General features: G+C 45.8%; 1 protein-coding gene across 2 annotated transcripts in view; it reads left to right on the plus strand.

Moving 5' to 3' along the window:
- Nucleotides 1-12,946, plus strand: part of LOC110538423 (sphingosine 1-phosphate receptor 2) — a 29,235-nt gene extending 16,289 nt beyond the window's left edge. For both annotated transcript variants that reach the window (XM_021625240.3, XM_021625242.3), the window contains exon 2: nucleotides 9,457-12,946. In XM_021625240.3, the coding sequence (XP_021480915.1) occupies nucleotides 9,624-10,745 (1,122 nt within the window). In that variant the 5' untranslated portion in view covers nucleotides 9,457-9,623 and the 3' untranslated portion in view covers nucleotides 10,746-12,946. The remainder of the gene's footprint in view (nucleotides 1-9,456) is intronic.
- The last annotated feature ends 1,099 nt before the right edge of the window (nucleotides 12,947-14,045 follow it).

Consider the following 14,045-nt stretch of genomic DNA (forward strand, 5'->3'; position numbering starts at 1 on the left):
TAGACTATTCAAATAGTGTTTCTGCCCCTGGTCCTGCTGGTTTTGTGAACTTGAATGCTCTGCCTCTACTTCTGCCTTGCCCTGGGAACGGACTGAGGGCAATCAATGCTGCAGTGATGGCTGTGAAATCACTTCATGTCATGGATGGAGCCCTGGGGCTCAGGGATGTGGAGAGAGAGCAGAGACACACTGCTGCCACCTGCTATCACCAGCAAATTCAGTCCCACTACATCCTGACTGTGAAGCTAAGCTCAGTGTGTGGCTAACTGGCTGGGGCTGTAGAGGGCTTGTCCTTCCCTGCCCGTTTCCACTATGTAATGACTTGTAGCTATAGAAGAGAGTGTAGCTGGTGTCTGTGTGTAAAGTAGAGACCAGGGGGGGGGTGTCATCTGATTTGGAAAACACTGTCTTGTAAAGGGTGATATACAAGTGTCACTGATCGTCTGTAGAGCATCTACACATTTGTATGCAAATAGTTTGTGTGCATATGAATGCCCATTATTTTGGAATGAGATGTTTGACAAGCAGGTGTCCACATAATTATGATCATGTAGTGTACATGATCTAAGTGTGTTAGTTGGTATTCAGCAGTCATAAAATGGGCCTTATTTACATTGAAGAGCAACTCAAATATGTGACTTTCAGCTCTGCAGAGATGAGATAATGACTTACAATGAAATAATGTAGTCATCAAATAGGCCTAAAACAAAACTCCTGCGTTGTCTTGGCTGTGTGCTTAGGGTTGTTGTCCTGTTGGAAGGTGAAATATTGTAATAAAGTCATGTGAATAAATTATGGTTAATAAGTGATAAGCAGTAATGGACAGTCACTACCATCGTGGGACTTTATTTAGTTGTATTCTCTGTTACAGCATTCAACCCACATTATGCTTTGTGCATTTTAATGTCGTGTCTTTTTAAACTGTGATTTATTTTTGTATTATCTAACTGAAACTAAACCGACCTCAGCGTAGCTCTCTCTTATCCGATAGAACGTTTGTCTGTCTGACAGGAAGAGGTTTTGAGTGAGTTGTGTTTTTAGTCTCTGCGACTGTAGACTTCGTGATTTATAGATCCATACCATAGTGTGTTTGTGTGCATCTATTATAGATCTATAATGGGTCAACAGAAACCACGTCATGGCAATACTTGCTGTAGATACTATGTATGATGTACAGTAGCTTCCAAACGTTGTTAGGTTACAGTTAAAATTGATTTGATGAGGGGAAAACATGTTTTATTTTATCTACATACTATACCCCATAATGACAACGCAAAACAAGTTTAGACATTTTTGCTATTTTATAAAAAATTAAAAACTGATAACATTTATATAAGTATTCAGGCCCTTTACTCAGTACTTTGTTGAAGCACCTTTGGCAGCGACTACAGCCTCGATTTGTCTTGGGTATGATGCTACAAGCGTGGGGGCACACCTTTTCTGCAGATCCTCTCAAGCTCTGTCAGGTTGGAAGGGTAGCGTCGCTGCACAGCTATTTTTAGGTTTCTCCAGAGATGTTCCGTCAGGTTTATGTCCGGGATCTGGCTGGTTCACTCAAGGACATTCTGAGACTTGTCCCGAAGCCACTCCTGCGTTGTCTTGGCTGTGTGCTTAGGGTCGTTGTCCTGTTAGACTGAAGCGAAGGTTCACCTTCCAAGGTCCCGAGTGCTCTGGAGCAGGTTTTCATCAAGAATCTCTCTGTACTTTGCTCCGTTGATCATTTCCTCGATCCTGACTAGTCTCCCAGTCCTGCCGCTAAAAAACATCCCCACATCATGATGCCACCACCACCATGCTTCACCGTAGGGATGGTTTCAAGTTTCCACCAGACGTGACGCTTAGCATTTAGGCCAAATAGTTTAATATTGGTTTCATCAGACCAGATAATCTTGTTTCTCATGGTCTGAGAGTCTTTAGGTGCCTTTTGTCAAACTCCAAGCGGGCTGTCATGTGAGGAGTGGCTTCAATCTGGTTACTCTACCATAAAGGCCTGATTGTTGGAGTGCTGCAGAGATGGTTGTCCTTCTGGAAGGTTCTCCCATCTCCACAGATGAACTCTAGAGCTCTTTCAGAGTGACCATCAGGTTCTTGGTCACCTCCCTGACCAAGGCGTTTCTCCCCCGATTGCTCAGGAAGGTTCCAAACTTCTTCCTTTGATGGAGGCCACTGTGTTCTTGGGGACCTTCAATGCTGTATACATATATATGCTGTATCTTTTTGGTACCCTTCCCCATTTCTGTGCCTCGGCACAATCCTGTCTTGGACAATCTATGTCCAATCAATTGAATTTACCACAGGTGGACTCCAATCAAGTTGTACTAACATCTCAAGGATGATCAATGGAAACAGGATGCACCTGAGCTCAATTTCGAGTCTCATAGCAAAGGATCTGAAATATGTAAATAAGGTATTTCTGTTTTTGCTGAGGAATTGTTTTTATTTAATCCATTTCAGAATAAGGCTGTAACGTGACAAAATGTGGAAAATGATAAGGAGTCTAAATACTTTCCAAAGGCACTGTATGTTTCAAGCTCCATTGCTTCCTGACCTTATACACTGCATTGTGTCTAACGGTCCTGCTGAGATAGAAATCTCTCTTCCTTCCTGCACTGACATCGTTAATGCTCCATCTCACTGCATTTGTGTTGATACCGCAGAGACACTATTGACACTTGGCGTCAAGGGTGATAACCTGTGGTCAGGGACCGGGGTGGGGGAGGAGGCGTTAAGGGGAGGGAGTGCAAAATGGAACAATCCTCCAGACCGCTAGCAGAGCTCTCAACAAGTATGCTCACCACACCATTAGACGGGCCAAAAATGGAACCCGACAAGGCATCCAATCACAGCAAAGATGGGTCCTACCCAGCGTGGGACTATGATGGATAATGATAACCCATAACCCTCTGGCTGCTCTAAAACCTGAGAGAGATTAGCTAGGAGGAGGAGAGAGATTACTACTACAGAGGTAAGATTGTGTCTGTCTGGTGCTTTGATGAGAATACAACAGCTTTAATGTGATAGAGGGTTAGTGTGAAGTAGAGGTCATCTCAGATCTGGAAATTTTGATCCAAATCTAATTGGATTTCTGAAATTCATTTTTTGCAAAATCAATACCCCATCCGATTCGGGTTTCCGAGGTAGATCAGATCCGACCCAAAATATGTCAGAGAAATTTCAATACCTGAACACTTCTCCGTTGCGCAAATACAGCTGTGTCTGTTCCAAGCTCATTGGCGTGGGAAATAGTGAGGGCCCAGTTGAAACAAGTTAGTCAACATGGGTTAGGATCCCTGTGGAACGCTTTCAACACCTTGTAGTCCATGACCCGACGAACTGAGGCAGTTCTGGGGACAAAAGGGGTGCAACTCAATATTGTTGTTCCTACAAGACGATGTTGTGTCTGAGGTATCTCAAACACTGATGTCTAGGTTCACTGGTTTCCCCTGCAGCAGGAGAAAGTGGAGCTGGGTAGCTGTGAGTGCTGCAGTGACAGCAGGTGGGTAATGGAACAGCTATCTGGGAGGGGAGCAGCAGGCACACACAGACACACTGCTAATTGGGGCTTATCAGGTGTTGCTGGGAAAGGGAAAACACCACCTGGGGCTTTTGTGAGAACAGAGCAGGGAGCTATCAGTGGGTCACATGACCACTATGCCGGGATGGGGGGGGCTTGGTCTCAGTGTGGGGTTAGGAACCAGATCATTTTGTCCACCAGCCGGCTCTCTCTGTCGAACCACCTAGTTTTACAGCGCCTCAGAACGGGCCTTGACTGGAAGTCTGTGGTAGGAGCGGACAAAACAACCGCTGGTTTTAATTGGCTGATCTCTCAGTAATAATTGGCTGATCTCTGTCCATCACCATCTAGCTTAATCCTTAGAACCTCCCCCCTACATTGTGGACTTCAAAGTGCGAGCAACGTAGGTGAGATTGGAAAATCTGAAAGTACGCATCTTAGAAATAGTTTTCACATTTAAAATGTAAATGCCTGAACTCAGAATCAATTGGGTTAATTGACAATTTTGAAGTCCTGTCTACTACACTTCCCTTTCAAGTCTCACTTTGTTGCACAGTGTTACCTAGCTCTCTGCACCAGTCGAGCCCGGGGAAATTAGAGAATAAGGTTTCAGAAGATCTTTACTATTCGGACTCCTGAATATTCCGCACGGTTCATTTGAATATCTTACTAAATACACATTGCGTGATAAACTTTGAGCAGCTTTGAGTATGTAAGACGGATATTATTATCTGGTTGTTTTAGTTCTGATCAGTTGTGGATGTAAAACAACCGTGGTGTTGGAGACACACTAGATGGGCTACATGGTCACAAACTAAACTCAGCAAAGAAAGAAACATCCTCTCCTCTCACTGTCAACTGCGTTTATTTTCAGCAAACTTAACATGTGTAAATATTTGTATGAACATAAGGTTCAACAACTGAGACATAAACTGAACTAGTTCCACTGACAGAAATTGAATAATGTGTCCCTGAACAAAGGGGGGTCAAAATCAAAAGTAACAGTCAGTATCTGGTGTGGCCACCAGCTGCATTAAGTACTGCAGTGCATCTCCTCCTCATGGACTGCACCAGATGTGCCAGTTCTTGCTGTGAGATGTTACCCTACTCTCCCACCAAGGCACCTGCAATTTACCGGACATTTCAGGTGGGAATGGCCCTAGCCCTCACCCTCTGGTCCATCAGGTCCCAGACGTGCTCAAAGGGATTGAGATCGGGGCTCTTCACTGGCCATGGCAGAACACTGACATTCCTGTCTTGCAGGAAATCACGCAGAACGAGCAGTATGGCTGGTGGCATTGTCATGCTGGAGGGTCATGTCAGAATGATCCTGCAGGAAGGGTACCACATGAGGGAGGATGATGTCTTCCCTGTAACGCACAGCATTGAGATTGCCTGCAATGACAACAAGCTCAGTCCGATGATGCTGTGACACACCACCCCAGACCACGACGGATCCTCCACCTCCAAATCGATCCCGCTCCAGAGTACAGGCCTCGGTGTAATGCTCATTCATTTGACGATAAACACGAATCTGACCATCACCCCTGGTGAGACAAAACCGTGACTCGTCAGTGAAGAGCACTTTTTGCCGGTCCTATCTGGTCCAGCAACGGTAGGTTTGTGCCCATAGGCGACGTTGTTGCCGGTGATGTCTGGTGAGGAGCTGCCTTACAGGCCCTCAGTACAGCCTCTCTCAGCCTATTGCGGACAGTCTGAGCACTGATGGATGGATTGTGCGTTCCTGGTGTAACTCTGGCAGTTGTTGTTGCCATCATGTACCTGTCCCACAGGTGTGATGTACCGATCCTGTGCAGGTGTTGTTACACGTGGTCTGCCACTGCGAGGACGGTCAGCTGTCCGTCCTGTCTCCCTGTAGCTCTGTCTTAGGTGTCTCTCAGTATGGACATTACAATTCATTGCCCTGGCCACATCTGCAGTTCTCATTCCTCCTTGCAGCATGCCTAAGGCACGTTCACGCAGATGAGCAGGGACCCTGGGCATCTTTCATTTGGTGTTTTTCAGAGTCAGTAGAAAGACCTCTTTCGTGTCCTAAGTTTTCATAACTGTAACCTTAATTGCCTACCTACCTAAGCTGTTAGTGTCTTAATGACCGTTCCACAGGTGCATGTTCATGAATTGTTTATGGTTCATTGAACAAGCATGGGAAACAGTGTTTAAACCCTTTACATTGAAGATCTGTGAAGTTATTTGGATTTTTATGAATTATCTTTGAAAGACATGGTCCTGAAAAAGGGATGTTTCTTTTTTTGCTGCGTTTACATAGCTTTGATAATGACCCCATATCTAGGCTATGCAGCATGAGCATACATGTTTGGTGATTCGTCTTCGGCTCCTTTCTTGATGCAAATGTGCTCCCTGAAGCGTTTTTTGATTTCCTGTCTCTGATTGACACCTGAGAAACGTATGTCTGGTGCTTGTCTTCCTGTCTCTCGCTGCTGCCTTTTACCTCTTATTTCCTCTCACTCTTTCCATCCATCCATCTCTCTCTCTCTCTCTCGCTCGCTCTCTTTTTACACACTCACAATGGAGACACCATTCTACAGCCTGCACTGTATGGCCGAGACCCCTGGTTCTGCAGTAGACCATTGAACACTAATGTGGGTTAGAGTAGGGCCTTGAGCCATGGAAATACAGAAGCCTGAGGCTTTAGGTTCTTGCACCAGTGTAAAACCTGCCAGTGGAACCACATGAATCTCACATAGCACACAGACTTGTTCTGTCATTGGATCTAGGCCTACCCCTCAGTGTAATCTTTCATCTCAGTCACTCTCATCGCGTCCTGTTGTTGAAGGTAGGTAGGGAAGGAAGGAATCGTGGCAGGTGTGTTTTGGTCTTGGTGCTGAGCATGTGTTTATCTGTTATGGCTACAGCATCAGGGATCTGACAGTGATGTATGAGGTGTCAAGACAGTGCACAACTTTGACTCGTGCCGTATGAGGTTCAGGACTACAGAGCAGTGGAGCAGGAAGCCGGCTGCTCTCATGTCCTGTCTGTCAGCTAGTTGCCGTGGAGACGTCTGGGCCTGTATGGCACAGGGCAGGGCAGATCAAGGGCGAGACAACAGCACTGCAGGTAAACCAGCCCATCAGGTTTCACACGCTGTCAAATCCCTTGGTCACAGAGATGTCATGTGGCACGCCAAGGTCTCCACGGTCACGCACAGTCTGACAGGACCTTGAGCTGCCGTCTACTAGCAAAGTCGGAAAACAGTCGGGAAACTCTCCTTAGAAATCTGACTGAAGAGACCTAACTGAAAGATGAGCTGAGCGGAAGGAAGAAGTTGCTTCCAAAACATCGCATCATCTTCTCTTGCTCTGTTCAATCTCAGCAGTTTTTAGAGAGCTGGTTTATATTGACTCGTCCAATAACAACATCATTACCGTCTGCAGTAGTAATGTAACCTGATGTAATTACACTGGTGCGGCTGGCAGAGCCACTCAGCCTCAAGTCCTGATTTCTCTCTACTTATGGACACAGGAAACTGGGGGACGGGCGGAGGCCTGATGCTATGATTCCGATAAGGAAATAGGAATATATTAATTGAATTGAATCAACTTTATTGTTCCACAGAGGGGACATTGGATTTGACCCCAGCATAAAATGGGCATACATCAGCACACGTCCAGTGGCTAATACAGTTGCAGCAGCCCTATTGGGAGTAGTCTGACCGGGGAGGGAGTGACTCCAGCAGGGCTTGGTGTGGCTGTGTTATTCAGGCTGGAAGGCAGAGCTCCTCCACGCCGAAGGAGACTATTGTTCTTTTGTTCCTGCTTGAGGAAACAGCAGAGCATTCTGGTTATTATTAGTAACCAAGAGCAGCTGTGTGTGTGTGCAGCTGGACTGGTGTGCTGCTCTACTCAGCTCTCTGTGTGTTGAGTATATACTCTTAGGTGTGTGTGACCGAGTGTATAGGGCTAGGTTCAGTACATTTCATTCCTGTGTACGGTGCATGGACAGGCACATGACGTTGAAGCTTATATGTGGGGGTCTGGTGTGTGCTGGTATCAGTGTGTGTTTTTGTGTGTGTGTGTGCACGAGTGTGTGAGGGTTTTGTGTGCGTCACAGAGATGTCTCAGATTCCTGCCTTTGTGTCCAGATGCCATTCCACATGGGCACGCCGCTCTTTCCACTCTCCCCAGCCCAGCTCCTCTCTCCACCCTCACCGAGGTTTGTCACAGCCCAGTAGACAGGACGGCAGTTAGACTACCTAGCTAGCTACCCAAACAGCAGTAAAAGCATTTAGATTAGGGAAATGAAGCAGGCAGCAGCAGCTCAGGCTGTAGAGAGGAGGCGTGCAGTGAAAGCATCAGGATCCGGTTACTATGAGCTGTTCTCCAGAGGCATCTCGTTACCGTCTACGTATTTAAGAGCTCAGACTCTGATCAGCTTTCCAGAACCTCTTTACTGCTGGACAGCTTTTATTTTTGTTTAACAGAGCCTCCTTTTGCTTTCAACACTGTTTTGACTTTTGTCTACTGATTCCAAGCTTTCTTTGTGGACCAGTGTGTTATTTGCATACATTTGATTGCAAGTCATTATTTAAACTGTATCATTCAAATGAACAAACGGCTTAATTTGAACTCATTATTGAATGTAAATGTTTAAGGGTAGAGTGGATCTGAAAACCAATAACACACATCTGCTAATTAAAATGTTATGACCCAACTGTGGCTTTTACAACAATCTTAACCAATGACCATGAGAATAGATTTTTCATTTCACTTCAGATTGGTTAATAATATGCTTCCCACAAGTCTGGAAAGTCCCCATCTTGTGATATGCCCTCCAGTGTTTGGGGGGTCATCACGTTGAGGCTTGCCCCTGGCCCTAGTCTGGCTGATCCACGATCTATGCTGCTATGCTGGTGTTAGAGGGACTTTAATAGAGTTAAATGTTGCTCAGTCCGGACAACGATGGTGTGACGGAGCAGAGTGTTGACGGCAAGGTGCTTAGAAATGGTGAGCGGAATATCCTCGGTAGACAGACAGACCTAGCTGCTGTGTGTTCTAGCCTGACGGACCATTAGGCTCTGAGGCTACAGCCTCCAGGTGATCTCTGTCTGCAGAAATATCTAGGCTTACTGTTCTGGAAGAAAAATGTCTTGTTTCCTATTTTTCCTCGTACTGATTTTCCTAGGAATTACAGTTCCAGATTGGTCAAAGAGTCTAACTCTTCATGATAGGTTATGATGATGACGTAAACCTTGCCCTGGAGTCTCTCAATGCTCAACACTAATAAACTATCTCCTTACTGCCATTCCAATCCTGTTGCACAGACAAAAGCAGCAACTGTCTGCCTGTGTGGGTGTTTAGCTGGAGATGTAGCAAAAGGACACAGTACACAGTGTATTTGCAGCAGTAGCACATGTGGTAACACACAGTCCTCGCTGTGTAATGCTCAGGGGATAGTTGTGGCTAAAGGCAGATGCCAGATCTGTCCGGATTGGATCTATTTTTGAACCCTAAGACATGTCTGATCACCCCAGGTCCACAGGCCAAAGCAGGCCCTATGGCAGTAAGAATCAGTCACACACACATCACACACAACTGCTCTGATTTGTGTCATAAGCAAGTCTGACCTTAATAAACTATTTCACTGTAACACAGACCAACTCATTACTTTGTCTCCCCTAGATGAGTTGACACTTGAATCAACCTTTTTCCACCTCTTAAAATTATTATTTAAAGGGAAAAAAGTTTTGCAAATTAAACTTCATTGTTATCTACAGCACCACCCCAACATCAACGTGTGAAAATTGTGCTTTTTATGTTTTGTAGTAAAAAAGTGTTTCCAATGATATCAACCAATTAGTAGACAATTAGTAGGCAGTGCCTACTAATAATTGGTTAAAATCACACGATGCACACTATTATATGCCCTGTTAGTAATCCTGACCATGTCTCTCTGTTTCTCTGCAGGTGACCCAACCAGGCTTCCTGGGCCACAGAGACGTGATTCTGGGACGGGCACAGTCCCTCCCCTCAGCCTGCCTGCCCTGCGTCCTCCCCCTGTCTCCCAGACGTCTCCTCTTGAGAGAATGACTATTGGCCCAGACCAGCTCTACCGTCACCACACCACTGTGTGAATGACTCTTTGTCGAAAAGCCACCGTGCTCTGCCACCCCGTTGTTGCCATGAAGAGCAAGTATTCCCAGTACTACAACCGGACCCTGATCCATGCCTACTATGTGTTTGCCAAGGACATGACCTCGGAGGAGCTGGAGGAGCGCACCAACGGGAAGGCCCAGCTCAGCTCCCTCAACATCGTCTTCGTCATCATCTGCAGCATCATCATTCTGGAGAACTTGCTGGTGCTCATTGCCGTGTTCCGCAACAAGAAGTTCCACTCCGCCATGTTCTTCTTCATCGGGAACCTAGCCTTCTCCGACCTGCTGGCCGGCTCTGCCTACATCGCCAACATCTTCCTATCAGGGCCAAGGACCTTTGAGTTGGTGCCGGTGCAGTGGTTCATCCGGGAGGGCACAGCCTTTATAGCGCTGGCCGCCTCCGTCTTCAGCCTGCTGGCCATCGCCATCGAGCGCTACATCGCCATCACCAAGGTCAGGGTGTACGGCTCCAACAGGACGTGTCGTATGTTCCTGCTGATCGGGACGTGCTGGGTCACCTCCATCCTCCTGGGGGGCCTGCCGATCATCGGCTGGAACTGCATCAACAACCTGCCTGAGTGCTCGGTCTTGCTGCCTCTCTATTCTAAGAAGTACATCCTGTTTGTGGTCACCATCTTCAGCATCATCCTGCTCTCTATCGGCATCCTTTACGTGCGCATCTACTTGATCGTGCGCTCCAGCCACCAGGAGGCCACCAACTCTCCGGCCTACGCCCTGCTGAAGACGGTCACCATCGTGCTGGGCGTCTTCATCGTGTGCTGGCTGCCCGCCTTCACAGTCCTCCTCCTGGACACCTCCTGCCGCAGGCTGGACTGCCCCGTCCTCTCCAAGGCAGACATCTTCTTTGGCATCGCCACGCTCAACTCGGCACTCAACCCACTGATCTACACGCTACGCAGCAAGGACATGAGAAAAGAGTTCCTGCGCGTGCTGTGCTGCTGGGGGCTGTTGACCAGCGGGCGCCCCACTGACCGATGCCTGGTGCCCCTCAAGAGCTCCAGCTCTATGGAGCACTGTACCAACAAACACGAACACCAGACCACGCCCATCATGCAGGCAGAGTGCACCACCTGTGTCTGACTCGATGCTATAATCACACACTGTGTGTTTCTGAATGTGAATGTGTGTGCGTGTGTCTGTTCGACTGGGTGTGTGAGAGGGATAGTGTGTGTGATGGGGCTGTGTGCAGGTGAAGAGACTTAAAGAGGAAAGCACACCTGTGAACCCCCCCCATCCCCACTCCAGACCTGCCACACAGAAGACCGTCTTGTCTGTTTGTCTGGAGAGATGTCACAACATCGTTGACTCTCATTACAATCATACCTGTGTGAATTCACAATCAGCATTTAACCGATTCACCACAAGAGCGTGGTAACGCAATCATCCTCGAGAGTGAATTCACTATTATTCAATGAATTCACAATCGTAGCTGAGACTTTTTTTAATCTTATTTTTGAACAATGTTTTAAACATTTTCTTAGGGACTTTCACAGAGTGAAGTCAATCTTTGTTGAGGGAGTCTTGATTATAACGATACATAATTAATGTTCTGCATGTCGACTTGTTTTACACGTATGCAGACTCTCTTATGGAAAGCCAAATCCACAGACACCATATACATAATCGTGATGCTGAGTTGTTGGAGTGTTTTACTGCGCCCTGATAATGGAAAGCTTTCACATATTGCACTTTGTAGACATGTAAGCGTTGTGTGATTGTTTATGGCTGTCGCCCTCTTGAAAGGTTAAACCACAGACGTTTCCCTGAGTGAATTATATATGTATCCATACATACAGAACTCATAGGCCATTGCTCATATAGAGAGACGTGAGGCACCCAGGCAGTGACTAGTCCTCACTCAGTACTGCACTCCATGCAGGCCGAAACCCTTGCAAGTACCCCTCTAAACCAGGGCTATATACCTTCATATATCAACATACATAGATCCCTTTGATTAACTGCAAAAAACAAAAGTACTCTGCTTACGTATATTGCACGACATTCTAACTCCTTTGTAAGAACTAATGTGTATTGGTGTACTCCAGTAAGTTCAGCTTGTTCATTAACATTCTCTCTCTCTCTCTCTCTCCGCCCACTTAAATCTGTCCCTCTCGCTTTTAATGTTGTCTTTTGTAACTAACGTTTCCTAAGAGGAAGGCCCAATCAGAAAACACATTTCTTGAAGTGAGTTGGCACTGATAAATTTCACTCAATTACAGCTACCCAGCAGCCCATAACCAACAGGACTGTTGTTTTAACAAAGTTGTAGCAACGCAGTGGCAGTGTGCTTTCTGTTATTATTGGTTCTTGCTCCAGGGGAATGGGCCTGAATGTAAGTCTGAAGTGTTTGGAGCGAGACCGCTCTATTTTTTTACAGTATTATAGATCATTGACTTGTCATTGCCGTGCAGAGAGTGGGATTAAACAGGGTAGGTCAATCTCACTGTGAAGTCTTAAAAACAGACTACAACAAATAACAGCAATATCACCACCAAGCCAGTCCAGGTAGAATGGTTGAAAAATAGTACAGTCCTGTTCAACACAGGAAGACATGGGATTCGTCCAGAATAGACACGTCCCATCTTCCCCAACAATCCCCCTCCATAAACGAGAGAAGATCCCGTTTCAAGGGGAGCGGGGGTCTCCATTCCCGCCCTCTTTATTCTCTTAAGACGCCTAAATAAACTCTTAATTCCTCTAACGACAGGAAGTCCTGTGTTTCATAAAGCGGTTGCTGTTGTTCAGGAAGAACCTCATCTGCCTTTGTCCAGACACACTCACTCTCACTTGGCCACGCTTCTGGTCCTCATATTTCCATGCAGGTTTTTACAGCCTGCTAGTTAGACAGCGAGCCCTAGCCTGGAATCCAAACTGATATGCTCTGTTACAATTGTTTCACTTCACAATAAACTGAACCTATGAATGTAGATTCCGGGCTAGACCAGACCAGTAGGAATAGTGAAAGCAATATGGCAGCTTCCATATTGCCTGACTGCCTGCGCTCTCCCGGGTTTCTTAAAAGACAACGCAAACATACCTATCACTTCATTCATGTGTTGTCTAACCCTGTATAAATATATGAATAACTATGTATGTAAGTATGTACAGTATGTATGTATGTATGTATGTATGTATGAACTGTGTTCATGTATGGAATGTCTTGTGTGTCCAGTAGCACTATGCCTGTGTCAGAACGGTACATATTAAACACTAATAGTGGTACATAATTTGTTTTTCTTAAATGCATTCCTTTTTATAAAATAAATGAAGTATCAAAAGAATCCAATGCGTTTTGTGTGTGTTTTTAACCAAGTGAATGTGTGCACACAAAAGTTCATATTTGTGCATGTATTGTATGAGAAAAACATGTTCTGATACGTTTCACTTTCCAGGCCTATTGCCATCTTTCAAAATCTCACATGGCTGCATGAGGTGTAATTGAAAACTGATATTTAATCCAAACATGCTCTAACAAAGTCTAAAAAAATACTTGTTTCAACATGAAAAAGCTCTATGGAAATGTTGCCATTAAACTTTCCCCATTTAACCTTGGCCTTCACATCTAACAGCATGGTTTTAACTGCTTCCAGACTAACATGAGAAAGATTTCTGTTGTGTGAAATGTTAGGGGTGACCATAAGGGGCAGGAGAGGTCAGGGAGGGAAAGAAAGAAAATTGGGTGTGGCAGGCAGTTTTAAGAAATTGTTATTTAGGAGGGAGAGTGGCTGTTTTTCTGGGCGCTCCATAAAGATGGGAGACAGCCTTGGGAGGGAGGGCGGACTCTGGGCCACGGCCCGGGAGAGGCTGACGGAGTGTGGACTTGAAAGAGAGTCTGGCCTGGTTGCTGTCAGACGTCCAGGATTCCTGGGTGGGAACATTGGCTAAATCTGCCCCAGGAGGCTGCGCTGCGGTCATGACTAAAAGGGATCCAGCTTTTGTCAAATTAAAGTCCGATTTGACTTTTCGTAGCAGGTTAGAACTTACGCAGCAGGTTAGGAGAATTAAGTTAAGGTTAGGTAAAATGCTTTTAAAAAATACTTTTAAAGTTAATTTGACAAAAGCTGGATCCCTTCCAGCCATGACCCTGCGCTGCTGGGAATGTGGCCAATAATTTCCAGAGCTCAGCAGCAGGATATGACAGAGTCTAGAAACCTGTAGGTGAAGAACACAAAAGGCATAAAGGTTTACGCAGTGTGCATAAAGCTCAACTGAAACAGCTGCATATGCTTAAAAAGACATGAACACTCACGCCACACAGGCACACCCTCAATCAGGCATTCATATTGGGAAAAACAAGACTGCACACTTGCGAGTTTAAAACATACAGGCACTTGGAGTCAGCTGCACATTCCTGTTATAGATATATCACAGCAAAAACAC

Source organism: Oncorhynchus mykiss, chromosome 12, assembly GCF_057628025.1.
Source record: "Oncorhynchus mykiss isolate SJ-2025 chromosome 12, ASM5762802v1, whole genome shotgun sequence".
NCBI lineage: Eukaryota > Metazoa > Chordata > Actinopteri > Salmoniformes > Salmonidae > Oncorhynchus > Oncorhynchus mykiss.